This window comes from Danio rerio, chromosome 4, assembly GCF_052040795.2.
Source record: "Danio rerio strain M-AB ecotype USA chromosome 4, GRCz13ab, whole genome shotgun sequence".
NCBI lineage: Eukaryota > Metazoa > Chordata > Actinopteri > Cypriniformes > Danionidae > Danio > Danio rerio.
Window position 1 is genome coordinate 54,954,436 of NC_141024.2, and position 18,408 is coordinate 54,972,843.

The 18,408-nt window shown below is 41.2% G+C and overlaps 1 protein-coding gene and 1 non-coding gene across 2 annotated transcripts in view; both read right to left on the minus strand.

Moving 5' to 3' along the window:
• LOC108183502 (uncharacterized) overlaps window positions 1-18,408 on the minus strand; it is a 226,544-nt gene that overhangs the window by 194,929 nt on the left and 13,207 nt on the right. The window contains exon 2 of the mRNA XM_088650251.1: window positions 1,261-1,410. Coding sequence (XP_088506377.1) covers window positions 1,261-1,345 — 85 coding nt within the window. The 5' untranslated portion in view covers window positions 1,346-1,410. The remainder of the gene's footprint in view (window positions 1-1,260; window positions 1,411-18,408) is intronic.
• Window positions 13,253-13,334, minus strand: trnas-gcu (transfer RNA serine (anticodon GCU)). Its single transcript has one exon. It is a non-coding gene; the product is annotated as a tRNA-Ser (tRNA).

Below are 18,408 nucleotides of genomic sequence, written 5' to 3' on the forward strand. Positions count from 1 at the left end.
ATCCACATTTCTGACATACTTTAAATCAGGGTTTCTGCAGGTTTCACCAAGTTAAATTTAAGACTTTTAAAGACATTTTTAAGACCATTATGAATGAAATTTTAGACTAAGGAATTTTTCAAATGTCCCAGATGAAAAAGATTTTTATTTGTCCTATCAAAAAATATTAAAATTTTATACATTTAATGATACAATAATAAATTAATAATAATGTTAAAATATTTTAGATATTTCTTAGCAAAAAATCTTAAATATTGCGTAAAAACAAGAGAGCTCGACTAGGATCCACACACTTTTTTCCAAAATAAACTTTCTTTAAAATAAAAAACAAATGAACAAAAGTTTTAAAAACTATAATAAACTAAATCTATGCACAACAATCTGTCCAGATCGATGTCCTCAGCAGAAAAAAACATGAAGCACTTTTAAACAAATTTAGCACGAAAATAATTAAACTATTATGATAAATAGAGTTAAAATGACCTTTTTGAATGAAAAGTTGAAAGTTTTATTGAGATGGATTGTTGGTGATTGTATGGGTTTTGGCCATATTGGGTAACAAAACATGAACAAAGGAAAATAAAGACTTGTTTAAAAAAGATTTAAGACCTACAACACAATATTTCAGTAAATGTAGGACTTTTTAAGACCTAAAATTTTAGGTTTTTGAATTTAAGACATTTTAAGACCCTGCGGGTATTAAATAGGGAATAGCCCTGGTAATTAGTTATTATAATAATGATGTAATTCTACATACTATCAGTGAGAACTAGTAACAACTACTACAAACAAGTTTAAACCCATAAAGAAGTTGATGAAAAAAGGGAATTGTGATCAATGTGACATATGCAAATGGAAAGTACTAAGCCAACACTATCTCTGTAATAGCAGATATCTTCTATGAGAATACTGTAGGTCAAATATCCTCAACTCAGTTACACTTTAATTTGTTGTTTTTATTTATTTTATATAGCGCCAGTGCTCAAGGACACTTTACAAACAGTAGGAGAACAAGAAAAGCAATAACCTTAAGAAGGTAGAGAAAATGGGAGACTAATAATACATAAAATAATGACAAAAGACATGAGAACAAGTGACAATTGAAACTCATTCCTGTCTTTCAATGAGTGCTTATGTACATTTAGGAGAACTAGGCAGCAAACTCAGGGCTGCAAGATGGATTTAATTTAGTATTCTTATTATTAAAATATCTAAATGAGAATCAAATGACTGAGTTGGTCTCTGAGAATGAAAACCAACCTGTTTGTTCCTGCAGATCTTCCTGTTTGACTGTGAATGTTTCTTCAATCTTCACATCTTCACTCTCCTCTTTAATAAACGCCATCTTTATAACAGTGTGGAGATCAGTCGCTTCAGCAGGAGTTTTTCTCTGTGTTTGGACACTTTATTCTGTTTAAAATTAACAAAACAATAAAAATGTCCTGTTTAAAATAAATAAAACAATGAACAGAATCAAAATAACTTCTCTTCAACATTTGCTTCAGCAGTTTCTTTATATGAGAGTCATTAACAAACAGAAACCAGGTAAGTCTGAGCAAGAAACAATAGCCACAAATGAGTTGATTAAGTACTCTATTTTCTAGTATTTAGGGAGCCGCTCAGTTCGGAGACCTTGTTAGGCGGTAGTCTTTGCGCTAGCCAGTCAACTGTTGTAGGCCATGGACTATCTCCTTTGAGTGGCCAGACACGGTGGTACATTCATTAAGGATGTCATCAACGTAGATGAGGTTGCCTCTAACATAAGCATCGGCATATGCTTTGTTCAGGAGGGTGTTGCTTTCGGCTGGTGAGTTGGCCTAGCCGACGGGGCACCTCATGATCGTTTAGTGTCTGTTGTTCAAGGTGAAAGCTAGCTTATGCTGGTCATTTGGATGCACAGGTATTGTCCCGAAGGCGGGGACCACATCAAGCGTTGAGTAGATGGTTGGTCCTTGAGTTCTGGGCACTTCCTGTTCCAGTGGTGTCATTGGCCCTCGTGACAATGGCATTTGCTGATTTAGCTTTCTATAGTCAGGCACCCTTCGACCCTGGGCTTGAGGACGGGCCAGATGGGTACCGAGCAGGTTTTGTTGCGTAGCCCGATGTCCTTTTTCCAGCATGGAGTTGGATATTTCCATGTGAAGGTCAGTGGGACTTGCAGTCTAAAGAGTCTTTAGTGAGGGCACCGTGGTAGTTAAACAGGATGTGCTGACGTTTGTCGGTTGGCCTCATCCTGCGTGGCCTCAGCATGTCTGTTCTGTTGAGGAAAGTGCCCTGTCTTCATCCATGTTAGTGATGGGGTGACGAGTGGCTGGGCACACGGCAAGGAGTTAGTCCTCGGTGAGCTCACTTCTGTCCACCTGTTCTTGGTTTATTGGTAAGACAGACGTGAGTGTGACGAGCTTAAATGGAACAGTATAGTCTGTGTTTTCTAAGCTCCCCTCTGGTGTCGTTGCATGTAGGGTGAGGCCACTAATTGGCCCAAGAGTTCAAAGTCATGGAACTCGTAGCTACCCAATCGTCCCAGTAGGTAGTCTTTGGGGATTTTTATGTCAGTTGCCATGCAGCTATTACACAAGACATATACTGTTCATGAGGACAGTTCAATTTAGGGTATGGCTTCCAGGTTGAGGCCCAGTTTTATGCCCCTTCTGTTGTTGGTTGGAAGAAAACCCAATGTATGGTTTAGAGTTCGGCCTTTCGTATGGAGAGCCATATAGAGCACCTGTTTGTATAGGCTGGCACCACAGAGTCTTGTTTGCTGATGACGGAGCAGACCTCTGGCATGGTCTGGCCTGAGTGGGGCTTTTGAGGGTGACAGCCATTGTTGTTGGCTGTGAGAAGTGTGGGTGCCTATCACCAGTCGTTAAAGGTGTCTATATATATGCCTGAAGATGTATCAGGCTATTAGCTCTGATGTAACGTCGTGCGGCGGGGCCGTGAGAGATAGGACGGGATGGGTCAACCATCCGCCATTCCGATTCAAGTTCAATGTGCAAATGCTGTTGGCAGTTGTCATGTGTGAGAGTTCAGCATTTGGACAGTAGTGTGTATGCTTGTGAGTTGAACACAGGTCTGGGGGTGTGTTCAGGCGGAGTGTCGCACCGTGCGAGGCTGATGGCTGCTGGGTTGTCTGCTCACAGTGCAAGTACAATGTCATTCACAGTCCGGTTATTCAACATTAAGCCCTTTGAGGCCTGGGGAAGCAAGCGTTGGGGTTGCTAGCTGGTTTGAAGGCTGCAGAGTAGCGACCTTGACCCCGTCTATGTTGTTGAGTTTGGGTTCTCGCGGGTTCCAGCAGTTTCCCGCGACCTCTGTGACCTGACAGTCTGTTGGGGTTGACCTGACGGCTGTGAGAGTTCTCGCACTTGGGCCCAGATTTTAAAGGGGTTCAAAGTTCGAAAGAGGTTCACACGTACGCAGCGGATTTTTACCATTCAGCAGCAGGTATGTGCCCATTGGCGACGGGTACACGGGGTGCACTGCAGTCATGGGGACAGTCGTTACTTGAATGGGAGCGATGTATGTGAGTTGAACCTCAGGTCTGGCTGTATGATTTGCACCATCAGCCTGCCTGGTTGGCATTTAAGTGTTCGTTTTAGTCTCTGAGCTCTTGCTTTGAGTTACTCAAACAGGAAAGATGACATTAATGTGAGGTCTGCTCCCGTGCTGACGCGCGTTTTTCATCTTTCTTTCATCTCCACGGTTACAGCCAAGTAGCGCGTTGTTGCCACGCCATTTTGTTCAGGTTCCCCAAGAGTTGAAGTGCAGGGGCCTGAGCAGTTGTTTGCACGCAGGTGTGGCTGGTTGGTGAGCTGTGGCTCGGGAGGTAAACAGACAACCAGACCAGTGTTTCCTGGTACCTGAGGTTTCAAGCATGGTGGCACTGGCTGCTTCTTGGGGGAAGCGTGATGCTGCAGTTAGATACACAGTCTTTAGCTTGTGTTGGACTCGCAGTACTCTGCGGGGATGGAGCAGAAAGCAGGTGTTCAGGGGGGGTAAATGGTTTTGGACCCCCCTCTAGTCATAAGGAGTCTGGCTTGACTTCCTGTAGGGCCCCTTCAAGCTTTTTAGCAGTTCTGCTGCTCATGACGCCACCGTGCCGTTGTTTGGTGTCAGGTTTTCACCTTTGGCTTTCTCTGGCGTGTAACTAGCTGGATGCTGGTTGCTTGAGCTCCTAGCTACTGCAGGTTGTTCATTCCTTGGTTGCTGTTAGGCTCCTTTTGGGCTGCTTGTGGTGAGTGGCTTGTCCCAGTGTGTCTCTGAGCATCCTGTCTGGTGTTGGGACATGCGCCTTCCTGGCGGTGCTGTCCTCTGCTGGCGGAGAAAGGCTTTAACTCACTGTTTGGAAGTCTTGCGGCTGGGAAACAGTAACATGCCTTTTAAAGTCAGCTCCGGATGAGATTCTGAGACAGGGTAGCTCGTAGGTGTTTGATAGTCTTTCAAAGCAGTCTTTGTTTTGAACAGATTTTATGAGCTAAACTCTGCCGCTGTTGGGTGGTCAGGGCGTGGGGGCAGGGCATTGCCCGTGTGCGGACTCACCACAGAAAGCAGGCTTTTGAGAGAGAGAGGATCTGGAAGGTGAACTCCTCCTCCGTCCGTGGCTCATTTCCTGTCTCGAAGTAGGGTTGGTGTAGGCGACTGCAGTATGCTTCTGAGGTCTCGTGGCTGTTCTAAGACCCATGGCGACAATCAGTCCTTACTCTGACACGGGGTCAGGTAAAACACTCTAGTAAGAGCTCTTGCATCGGCTCGTAATCTGCTTTGATGGCACGGCGTTGTTGATTCAGGAAACTTCTTGCCTCACGGCTCAAAGTAATTCTTAGCAGATACAGTTTGTCACAGAGAGTGGTACTTGGCCTCTGTGTAAAAGTGTAAAAGTCAATGTCTTAGATTTAGGGGTGCATGTCGTCGCCTCCAGCAGGGTTTGGGGTGAAAGTTGGCATTTCCCTGCCCAGCTGGTTCAAGTCTTTGGCTGACAGATGGTGTCTGTCATGGGGGACCTCTTTGGAGGGAGTCCTGGCCCTGTGTTGCTGACGGGCGTTGCTGGAGTGCTGGCTGGCGGGGCAGTATGAGTTGGATTCACCCCCCTCTGCTGGTCTATCCAGTCTTGGCTTTTGGGGCTGACTGTGGCACTTCCCCTTTCAGGTAGTCACATGGGTTGTAGGAATGTGACAGTTCTGGGTGAACTCTGTCAAGTTCATGCATAAGGTCTTTTGGTTGGGTTCCGTGTTGGAATTGTGCTCGGGCCCTCAGCCGTTGACTTTAGAGGCTTTGACCCGAGCTTCACTGTCTTTAGTTCTGCTCTTTACAATAGTGTTTCAGCTTGTAGCTTTACACTCAGTTCATCTTTGGCTTTCTCCTCTCGTCGCTCCTTGTGTGCGTTGTCCGCTTGTAGCTCCATCGGGGCGCGTGTAGTCAGTCCATTTGCTCCAGAAGTTCGGCGTCCTTTTCCCTCGTCGTCTTGCAGGCGTCCTGGGCTCGATGCTCCAGCTGGTTGAGACCCTTTCCTATGGGTCTGGCCGGTGCAAGGGTGAGGTGTGTCAGGGCCCTGGAGAGTTGAGTCTGGGCTTGGCTGTCATGGCTCCGGGCTAGGTCGTTCGCCCTCAGCGGATTAATGCAGACGTCCAGCTGTTCTCTGCTTGGCCGCTGCAGCTCCATGTTGTCGTTGGGCAGGAGGTTGTGGGTTAAGCACTTAACCAGGCCTCCAGTTGGTCCCAGTGAGCAGCGGGCTGGGCGCACTTGACATGCTGGTCTGTTGGGTGAGACAGAGATCACAAGGGAGAGAGAGAGAGAGACCCACATGGCCAAATCGAGTGGATGTTAGCATTGTGCTATATTATTAGTCTGACAGGGTTGTCAGCTAGGGGGTATGTGCCGGCTAGACGTTGGTCCTTCTAAGGATCCACTGGGGGCCGGACAATTCGGATGTCGAATTTGGGTGCCTAGATAACAGTTGATATCTACGTACTGGCCTCAAGGCTTTTAGTCATGCGCCAGGCTGTGCAAATTGTCAATCAATTATTTAAATCACCCTGGTGGTTCTCAATACCGTGGTCTCTGAGCAGGTCAAAGTAAATAAAAATAATTAAGTAAATAAAAATAACAGTAACCCCAAAAAAACAAAAATGAATAATAGTAACGATAAGTTAGAAAAAAGGCACCTCGCTCGGATGAACGAGTGTACAGGGAAAGAAAAATGAAAGAAAATACTAATATGGATATCAGTAAATATGAATAAAAATAAAACTGAAAGACAGACAAGGATGAGAAACGAGGGAGAGAGAGAGAGAAAGAGAGAGAATAGCAAAACCTATGGGCATGTCTAAAATGTTCGTTTTATAGTCCTGTAGTGGGCTAGGTTTAGACTAGGTTTTAGCTATTTACACTTGGTGGTGAGTGAAAGGCAATCAGATGAAGGTCGCAAGAGCGTGCTATCTGACTAGACTTTCCCCAACTCCTACTGCAGTCGCTATCAGATCACTTGCCTATAATGTAACTCGGTTGTGAACTCACACAGCGTAGGCTTTTAGCACAATACGTAGCACTCAAGGAAGTCACTGACCGCCTGGCATGATTCAAAATTGGGTTTTGCCTGATGATTCCGGTGCCGCTCTAGGCCTGTAGAATGAGGTGGCCAATCTCACTCAGGCGGGCACGTGTGTAGAATCATGACAGGGTAATTAACCAAGATTGATCGTATGCCAGTTGACACGGACGGTGCTTCTTGGAGTACGATTGCTGATGCCACTGTGATCCACTCAAGCCGGAGTGACAAAATGCCAAGGTATCTAACGCATCCTTCAGCAGGGGTCAGTTATGTCAGACAGATGAACCCAATCTTTTGATCTGCAACCTGAATAACCTGTACGCTTAACCACACAAGCACAGAGGACTCGGGTCCGGATACGGGCAGTACTATGGATCTACTATTCTGGGCGAGCCAGTTGGAGTAGGAATCTTAGTATGCTGTAGTATCTGATGGATAGAGAAGGTTATCACCCTGTGATGGAGAGAGGCTAAAGGAAAATTAAATCGGCATAAAAGAATCTAAAAGAATAATCATAATAATCCCCTATAGGTAAAAGCAGTACAGGACGGCTTAGAAAAAGTAGAAAGAGTGCCTTAGTATTCAGGGGCATCTACAAACATTAATGGGTTAGCCCAACATGTTTTGATCAGATGTGGGATCTATAGATTGATAGCTCTGAATTTAGCTTCAGACTAATACTTGCCCTAATATAGTTATACTTTCCCTATAACCTAAGAGGTGAGGGAATAAATAAGGCATGAGGAAAAGATGGAATGATATCAAAAGGGAAGAAAAATTATGCCTATTAATGATAATAATAGAGAGATTAAAGGCTATTCCCCAAATAGCAAAACCAACAAAATTAAAATTAAACATGACCTAAGTGTAGAATAGATTATTGGGAACTTGATTAAAAATCAAGTAATAACAAAATAAACTGGACCACGGTATTAAAATGAAAAAGACAGAAGGCAGAAAATTAATAAAAAAATTGAAAGTAACAAAATAATTCATAATACCAAAAGAAATAAAAACAGACCAATAATCTATACTCAGGTAACTAAACTATTGTTTGGATAAAATGATAACAGGGAAAATAAAATGCTTAATCGAAATTAAAACAAATTAACTCTAAACTGTTTGACCATTTCAGACCACTTGAGACACAATGGTGGGCGGAACTGATGTGAGGAGAGCAGAAGGAGACAGGGGGAGATGTTTCCGAGTTGCACTTCACATTCGGTTAGCCTTGTGCTAAAGTTTGTTAGTTACAAAATGTGAAGGGTTTGTTTGCTTAAGCATTAACGTTAGCTGGCGTTAGCCGCTAGCAAGTTGTTACGAGTTACGCTTTGCATCCGGTTAGCCTTGTGCTAACAGTTTGGTAATATTAAGACGCGAAGGGTTAGTTTACTTTAAGGCTAGTCGTTAGAAGCTAGCGAGTGGTTTTGCCCTGTGAAGTAAACCGCGTCACCAACTCTGCCTCCTGAAAGGCGGATCTTATGCTTTGGGGTGGTGACTCCGTCATTCACGCATGCGTGCGCGCGCACGAGTTACGTGGACGAGGAGTCAATGAGCGCTCGAAGAGCCGATTTATGAATGGGAGGAGTTCTCATTCATAACTTGGTATGCGGCTGACTTCCCGAAGGCAAAGCGCGAACCACTAAGATTCGCACAAGCGGTCATTATATATCATGTTGCCGTAACATTGATAATAATATTCGACCATTACAATTAGACAAACAAACATAAAATGCGAGACGTCTCTCGAGGCGGTGCACGTTTGTACACAGATTTGGTCCGGACGAACATAACTGAAATATGGGAATTCACATCCATATCAGATTTTGGTACCATTTAAAAACACGCTTATGGTTCTGAGAATTCCTTTCGTCAGAAAGCGGTTAACAGGCAAGCTTGCAGCTCCCGAAATACATTAATTTAGAACCGTCCAGCAGTTCTGAAATTAATTTTGCACGGCGGCGAAGCAAAGAGGTTAAACGTTAGGCAGCTAATCTAACAGTTTGAAACCACGGGAGAAAATAGTCTAGAGGTTTTCTAGCTATAAAGGCCTTTTAAACGGACAGGTTTGGGGTTTCCCAACTGTCTTACAAGCGCTGAGAGAGGTGTCTTTTCCTCCGACAGGCACACTAATATATTTAAATGATTTGCAGAACGTGCGTCTCAGCAAAATCGATTTAAAATATATATGAACTGCAGTTTAAATTGTTACACTCTACACGGGCAGCTCTCTGCTGTGTTTAGTGAACAGAATGGCTGGAGCAGGATTTTCGTCCTCCCAGTTTTGAAGGAAAGGAAATGCTTCTCGTGGTCCTTTTTTTTCTCTATATCGCGCTTAATAAATCACAATGAATTGGAAAGTTTGTTCCACAGAAAAATGTTTGGAAAACTGCCCGCATTCTCTCCACCAATATATGTAACATGAAATTAGCTCATTTTATGAATATTAATAATCAACAATAACGGTTTATTCTTAATTATTAATATTCCGGCTTAAGCTTCAGTCAGTTTGGTCAAACAAACATATGATTGTAAATGATCATGCTCGCGCGACCGAGCGGATTCCCAGATTATGAATATTAATTATCAACAATAACGAATTATTATTAATCATTAATATTCCGGATCAATTTATTGTCAATTTGACCAAACGAACACAAGCAGAGCCGCCGCTCTTCCGAGCGGACACTGTAATCTATTAATTTAGAAAAAGGGAATTTAATTGCTACTTCTTGTGAAGTAGATTAATCATTCAAAAGTTTTAAACAACTTATAATAGCTAGGCAGGGGAATCTGTATTTCAGTGACATTTTCTCGTGAGGCAAACAATACAATTCATTTGATTATAATGAAATTTATTGACTAGTCAGACGTAACGAACAAACAAACGCACAAACATACATTAAACACAAAACAAAGGTAAACCACGTGGAGATATCGGGTCTATAGAACGTGTAACAGCAAAGAGAAATAGTAAAGCTAGAAAATATAGATTTCAGATTAAAGAGTGACAAAACTTTCAGTTCCACACGCACCATTAAGGACCACCAAGGTTATATAAAAAAAACACCTTTTTGATAAAAGGGGCACAGCTTAATCGTATAACTAAAATCACCTGGTTTTTCATGTCTGGAGGTCTCTTTTATGCGTTTCTCTTCCGTCGTGATGAAAACTACTCTTGATGTCCTTTGATGGGTGGAGTTTGTAATGCAGTTCGGACAAACACGATCGCAAACTTTAAACTGAATTTACTTTGCCGGAAAATAAAGAAAACGTGGCGGGAAAAAGTCCATGCGGCTTAGGAAGCCACGTGTGGCCCGAAGGCCACCGTCAATGATGTTCTTCTTTTGGGACGTTCTCTTTCTGCCCAGATGTTTGGGAGGGCAGAATGAGTTATACCTGCGGGTCACGTGACGACCCGTTCAGCATTCTGACCAATGATTTCAGGGGAAAGTTTGCGCGCGAACCTTCCTTTGTCTCTGGGCTGCGCGTATGCAAATTTGAGCGTCCGCCTAAAGCATGCGGACAGGCATTTAATACAGGGCTTTAAAGAATAAAGCAATGCGAGTTATGGTCTCGATCTATGCATCATGCGTTGTAAAATGTCGAGGGCATTCTATTGACACCAAACACTCTACAAGTCCATCACATTAAAGGTACATTAACATAGTTCCCATATCCTTACATCATTGATGCTTTTAAAAAGGCCTGAAAGTACGAATGTGTATAGTCTATATCAGGGATTGTACACATTACAAAAGTTAAATGAAATTAAACAAGAGATTTGGGTTCTAAATGTCTTTGTTTAATTTTGAGGAATGTCTTGTCTGTGAGCAGAACGTTGGCTAAAGAGGGTTTTTTTTCTTTCTTATCTTATCTGTCATGTTCTTTTGAAGTAGGCAGAGAGTGGTTCTGTAAAGTCTCCCATGACTTGTTAACATGTCACCACGGATTACTAAGCCAGACTTTTCGTCGCCAAGTGATTTTATTGTCCTGGCGATTCACCCAGAGTGTTTTCTGGAATGTTAAATGGAATGTTTATTTCCAGAATGCAGGTTACAATATGTTACAAGAGCTAGACACCGTTTTCAGTAATACCTTCCCTACCCGTGACAATCTTCTGCTAAATCCTGATTTCATCTTGTAACGCTGGACAGAATGTGGCCCTGGATATATGCCCAGTGCACGTGTTAGCAGTTGCAAGGCAGCAAAATGCCTAATTCGATTCTGGGTGGGCTTGAACCACCAACCTTTCAGTTAACAGCAGAACGCGCTAACCTATTGCGCCACAGAGACTTAGGGAAAGGTCACCTACAGTGGTAGAAAGCCGGAAATTTTTTTCAAAAGGTCTGCCATATGAAACCTAATGTAAGTTTGCTGAGAGAGAGAGAAGTAACAGAAACGCCCAACGTGGGGCTCGAACCCTCGACCGTAGGATTAAGGGTCTCATGCTCTACTGACTGAACTAGACGAGCTGATGAGGAGCCCTTTCAAGAGCTAGACACCGTTTACAGTAATACCTTCCCTACCCGTGACAATCTTCTGCTAAATCCTGATTTCATCTTGTAACACTGGACAGAATGTGGCCCTGGATATATGCCCAGTGCACGTGTTAGCAGTTGCAAGGCAGCAAAATGCCTAATTCGTCCCTGGGTGGGCTTGAACCACCACCCTTTCAGTTAACAGCCGAATGCGCTAACCGATTGCGCCACAGAGACTTAGTAAGAGATCACTTACAGTGGTAGAAAGGCGTAACTTTGTTTCAAAAGGTCTGCTATATAAACCCTAATGAAAGTTTGCTGAGAGAGAGAGAGAGGCAACAGAAACACGTAACATGGGGCTCGAACCCACAACCCTGAGATTAAGGGTCTCGTGCTCTACCGACTGAACTAGACAAGCTGATGAGGAGTCCTTTCAAGAGCTAGACACCGTTTACAGTAATACCTTCCCTACACGTGACAATCTTCTGCTAAATTCTGATTTCATCTTGTAACGCTGGACAGAATGTGGCCCTGGATATATGCCCAGTGCACGTGTTAGCAGTTGCAAGGCAGCAAAATGCCTAATTCGTCCCTAGGTGGGCTTGAACCACCAAGCTTTCAGTTAACAGCAGAACGCGCTAACCTATTGCGCCACAGAGACTTAGGGAAAGGTCACCTACAGTGGTAGAAAGGCGGAACTTTGTTTCAAAAGGTCTGCTATATGAACCCTAATAAAAGTTTGCTGAGAGAGAGAGAGGCAACAGAAACACGTAACATGGGGCTCGAACCCACAACCCTGAGATTAAGGGTCTCGTGCTCTACCGACTGAACTAGACAAGCTGATGAGGAGTCCTTTCAAGAGCTAGACACCGTTTACAGTAATACCTTCCCTACCCGTGACAATCTTCTGCTAAATCCTGATTTTATCTTGTAACACTGGACAGAATGTGGCCCAGGATATATGCCCAGTGCACGTGTTAGCAGTTGCAAGGCAGCAAAATGCCTAATTCGTCCCTGGGTGGGGTTGAATCACCAACCTTTTAGTTAACAGCCGAACGCGCTAACCGATTGTGCCACAGAGACTTAGTAAGAGGAAACTTACAATGGTAGAAAGGCGGAACTTTGTTTCAAAAGGTCTGCTATATAAACCCTAATGAAAGTTTGCTGAGAGAGAGAGAGAGAGGCAACAGAAACACGCAACGTGGGGCTCGAACCCATGACCCTGAGATTAAGGGTCTCATGCTCTACTGACTGAACTGGACGAGCTGATGAGGAGTCCTTTCAAGAGCTAGACACCGTTTTCAGTAATACCTTCCCTACCCGTGACAATCTTCTGCTAAATCCTGATTTCATCTTGTAACGCTGGACAGAATGTGGCCCAGGATCTATGCCCAGTGCACGTGTTAGCAGTTGCAAGGCAGCAAAATGCCTAATTCGATTGTGGGTGGGCTTGAACCACCAACCTTTCAGTTAACTGCAGAACGCGCTAACCTATTGCGCCACAGTTATTTTCGATAAGGTTGACATTAAAGCGTGCGAGTAAAACACCTTCCACAGAAGCACCGGCCTCTTTCAAACGCCAGAGCATTTGAACGACAAGGATGGGATTCGATGGACTCTTCCACCTCGTCATGTATGTACTCACTTTCATGATGGGGCCTGGACTATGGCATATATGTTTGTATTTTCAGCTATTTTCGATAAAGATGACATCAAATGTTGCAACAACATCCTTTAAAACGCTAAAATAATGAGAATAAACGAAATTCTAAAGAAACACCATGAACTCTCGAATGCCGAATCAAATGAGCACGAGGATGGGTTTCAAACCCACTCATGCAGTGCATAATGGACTAGCAGTCCATCGCATTAACCACAAGGCCAACACGTCATGTTTTTTCCTTTTTCTCTAGTGGAGGCCGGACTTTGGCACATAATTGTATATGTATGTTTCAGCAACTATTTTCGGTAAGATGACTTTCAGTTTTGCCGTATGAATGAAAGATCAAATGAACGACAAAAATGGGATTCGATGGACTCGGCCACCCCGTCATGTATGTACTCACTTTCATGATGGGGGCTGGACTATGGCATATGTTTGTATTTGCAGCTATTTTCGATAAAGTTGACATAAAATTTTGCAACAACATCCTTCAAAACGCTAAAAGAGTGAGAACTTCTACAGAAAGACCATGATCTCTTGAATGCCATAACATATGAGCGACGAGGATGGGATTCGAACCCACGCGTGCAGAGCACAATGGATTAGCAGTCCATCGCCTTAACCACTCGGCCACCTCGTCATGTATTTTCCGACTTCTCTGGTGGAGGCCGGACTGTGGCACATAATTGTAAATGTATGTTTCTGCAACTATTTTCGGTAAGATGACTTTCAGTTTTGCTGTATGAACGACAGAGCAAATGAACGACAAAAATGGGATTCGATGGACTCAGCCACCCCGTCATGTATGTACTCACTTGCCTGTTGGGGGCTGGACTATGGCATTTCTGTATGTATTTGCTGCCATTTTCGGTAAAGATGACGTTAAATTTTGCAACAACATCCTTCAAAACGATAAGAGTTGCGAGTAAAACACCTTCCACAGAAGCACCGGCCTCTTTCAAACGCCAGAGCTTTTGAACGACAAGGATGGGATTCGATGGACTCTTCCACCTCGTCATGTATGTACTCACTTTCATGATGGGGGCTGGACTATGGCATATATGTTTGTATTTGCAGCTCTTTTTTTATAAAGATGACATTAAATTTTGCAACAACATCCTTCAAACCGCTAAGAGAGTGATAGTAAAACAACTTCTACAGAAACACCATTCTATCAAATGCCAGAACATGTTAGCAACGAGTATGGGATTCAGACACACGTGTGCAAAGCACAATGGACTAGCAGTCCATCGCCTTAACTACTCTGCCAACTCGTCTCGTATACACCTTTTTCTCTGGTAGGGGCCGGACTGTGGCACATATTTGTAAATGTATGTTTGTGCAACTATTTTCGGTAAGATGACTTTCAGTTTTGCCATTTGAACGACAAGAATGGGATTCGATGGACTCGGCCACCTCGTCATGTATATACTCCCTTTCCTGATGGGGGCTGGACTATAGCATTTCTGTATGTATTTGCAGCTCTTTTCGGTAAAGATGACATGAATTTTTGCAACAACATTCTTTAAAACGATAAGAGCATGCGAGTAAAACACCTTTCACAAAAGCACCGGCCTCTTTCAAACGCCAAAGCATTTGAACGACAAGGATGGGATTCGATGGACTTGGCCACTTCGTAATAAAATTTTCCAACAACATCCTTCAAAACGCTAAAAGAGTGAGAGTAAAACAAGTTCCACAGAAGCACCAGTCTCTCTCGAATGCCAGGACATATTAGCGACGAGGATGGGATTTAAAGAGCACAATGGATTAGCAATGCCAGCTGCTGAAGGATTGTCCATCAATATTTCACAAATGTTGAAGATGAGAGCCAATCGGAGCGATTCAGTCCAACATTGTAGCCAATCACGTTGCAGCATCTCAATATTTGCAGCCAATCGCGGACCGTAATTCTCAACATTTTCAACATTTGACCAATCAGAGTCATGGCAATGGTAAAGCAGGGGAAGGAACCGTTCCAAGAATCACCGCTAGGTGTGCAGTCAAACAGGTTAGTCAGATGTCAATCAATTTTCCGAACTAAGCCGAAGGTACACGAAGGAATAACAGGGTCATCTGGAGGCGGGTCAGAGGTCAAAAAAGTTCCTTGACCTTCAGTGATTTTCGACAAACAGCATCATTCGACAGAGCACAGCATCGTTTTGTTTAAAGTTCAGGACTTTTTTTCTGATAGTGATTTCTTAAAAAAGATAAGAAAATCTACATAATTGCACGTATTAATGTTTTAGTGTGTTGTAATTCAAATTTGGATACTTTAATCTAAAACCGTTTAATTTATAGGAGAAAAAATGTCTGAAAAATTCCACAAAGCCATGTCAGACGCTGCCTGGATTTCACGTCTGAAAAAGTTTGCCAGCACAGGAGTTTGGCCATCAGATGAGGGCAACAGGAACAGGCCAGCTCCTCAATAAAAAAAGTGGCTTGAGATTTATCAAAGGGTGTTTATTTCGTTTACATGATATAACGTTTGTTGAAATTTGCTTAACTTGTTAGGCTTCAGTACATTCAGTACAGTATCTATGTAAAACATGTCATACTTATTTTTAAATAATAATGTGTTTTAAAATGCATGTATTTTGAGATTTACGTCGAATAATTTACTATAGTTTGACCGTTTATGAGAGAGATTTTAAAAGGTGGGGGAATGGATTATGAATGTACAATACAATATTTGGTTTTAAAGCCTGAAATGTTCCTGTCCAGTTCCTCTTATTTTTTTTTCTTATAGAGGTAAAGTTGGTTTTATATTTGGATATTCAGACATTCTCCTTAATAATATCATTTCAGAAAAAAATTCTTTGCAAATTCTAAATAGGAAAATCATATTAGCAGACAATGATTAATGATTATCAAAGTACAGCATTGTTCACAGTGAATTAGATAAGTGTTGATATTGTTTTCAAATCATACTTGCATGCTAATTCCGATCGAATATTCAAAGTAATATGGTAAACAATATAGAGACTTCTAAATGAACGAATGTGCGAATATAAAACCAACTTTACCTCTATCTTTTTCTTTTTGTTTTTTGGAGATACAAACTGTACAATTACATATTAGATCAATATTACACACATTCTAGAAACAGTGTTAAATTAATTTACAGAGCTACTTTGTGCTTTATTAAAGGAGTCATTGAGTTAAAATTATTTATTCTATTTTTCATGATTTTTTTCAGATTGAGAAATGCCCATTGCAGTCTCGTGGACAGAGGACCTTGCACTCAAAAAAAATTATATGTTGGCTTTAACTTTTTTATGTCAACAGGTTCCACGTAACCGAGTTAAGTTACCTTAAAGAAAGAATATTCATTTGAGTGAACTTAAGTTAGTTACATAAAGGTAAGGTAATGTTGTTTAGGTCAATCAACACAACATTTATAATTAACTTAAATTTATTTACACTGCTAAAAAAATCCTTTAAATTTACTGAAAAATACCAGCAGTGGTTGCCAGGAATTTTCTGTAAAAATACGGAAGTTTTTTATAACTGTTTTAATTTACAGAAAATAACCATATTTCATCAACTGATACAATGCTTAGTTTCCAAAAACCTAGTTTAGCTCACAAAAACGTAGTCATTCAATGCACTAATGTGTTCATGTATGTATAATTAGCAAACAGATTTTCCCTGTATTTGTAACTACACAGTTACTTTTAAACAAAAGAAGATGCAGCACAACATCAGCTATCCTTAGTTTATATTGGACTTGCACACAGATGCTACTATCCTCCACAACGGTGCACCATAATAGTTTAATTTATTCTATTTCACTTGTTGGTTTCTAAATTTATTCAACATTTTATTTAATTTGTTAATTTTTGTATTTTTTTCTGTTAATATTTCACATTTAATTTTTTAGATTTTTTATGCCATGTTCATTACTGTTTTGTTGACCATTGTTAAATAAATATTGCATTTATAAATGACTGGTCCTTGACTGTAAAGTCCCCTTTGTGTCGGTTTCTGTTTGTATTTAACATTTTATTTACATTGTTTATTTATATTGTTAATACTGTATTATTAATAACTAATTTATTGTTTTTACATTTTCTACTCTATATTCATTACTGTTCTGTTGACAATTGTTAGATAAATAATGCATTTATAAATAACTGACTACTCCCTGACTTTTAATTCTATACACTGTAGCTCTATGACATTTCTATAGATCATTTGTACATTAAAATACAGAACAATAATAACCATAAGCATAAGAGTGTGTGTGTGTGTGCGTGCGTGCACGTGCATGTGTGTGTGAGAAAGAGAGTGTGTGTGAGAGAGATCTTATGTGCATGTGTGTGTGTGTGTGTGACATATGCGTGCGTGCCTGTGTGTGAGTGTGTGTGCATGTGTGAAAGAGAGAGCGCGTGTGTGTGTGAAAGAGAGAGAGCATGTGTGTGTGTGTGTTTTCCAGAGATGGGTTGCGGCTGGAAGGGCATCTGCTGTGTAAAAACTTGCTGGATAAGTTGGCGGTTCATCCCGTTGTGGCAACCTAGGACTCTTGGTCCTCCATAATCATCACACTGAAGACTAATCATGCGTACAATTCAGGCTTAAATGTGAATAATTATATTTTAAACATTTAATAAAATAACAGTGATTTAAAAATGCAATAACATTTTAGTGAGCAGAATAAGCTTATTATAAAGTATTCCAAACTTTTTACTGTGGCTGTATATTATAGTTATTACTACTATTTGTTGTGCAACATTTTTTTTTTTTTACATGGGTGGAAACCTTTGTTGAACCCATCTGTTTCTGATGTTTGCTGGGGAGCGGTTCTGAATGTCTGGCAACTGTGCAGAGCTAAAAAAAAAAAAAAAAGATCACTGTATTAAGTAGCTTGAGGGGACATGTGGTACATTGTCCAGTGGCTCCCAGTGCTTCAGCATCTCTGTACATGTTTCAGGTGGAGCTGGTGGTACTGCTGGTGCTGGTTGTGGCCAAATCATGGTGGGAACTATAGTTAAAATTCAGTGGCATCTGAGGTAACAGGTGGATATTCTATTGATGGAGCAGGTGGAGGAAGTGGCTTTGGTGCTGGTCCAGATTCCTCGTCATCTCATCAAAATTTAACGGAAACTTGTTCAAATAGATTATAATCGCATTTGACTTTTTTTTCACTTGAAATGACAATCTTTTTGCTAAATAATTCAACCCATTCTTTAAACAGGGTTTTGCTTGTCACCCTAAAGATTTTTACACAAATATTAATGTTATTCCTAAAAAACATCACAGTATTGATCAGATGTTTTCTTTCACACTATTCTGTAATGTTCTCTCTTTCATCTTTATTTTTAGAGATACAAAATGTAATAATAAGTTTTAAATGAATATTCTTATTTAAAGGCTTCATCCTAATCAGCTCAGACCTCGTTTATTTTAAAAGATTTTAATTCACAGAAATTAGAAAAATAAGAACAAGTTGCATTTCTTTTTTAATTCTCCCCAAAATTAAAGAACTTCAGTTAAAATGATTAATAATGTGTATCCATCAAAAGATTTCCTGAGATTAAAATTTGATACTGAGGAGAACTTGCCAATTTTGTGAAAGTTATTGAAAACACTGAGCATATTTTCTACAACTGCATATACTCATGTACATAACTTATAATACATAATGTCACGCGCAGAATTCCACAGATTTTCTGCAGATTTTTAGCCCATCATTAATTCTATTTAATTTGAGT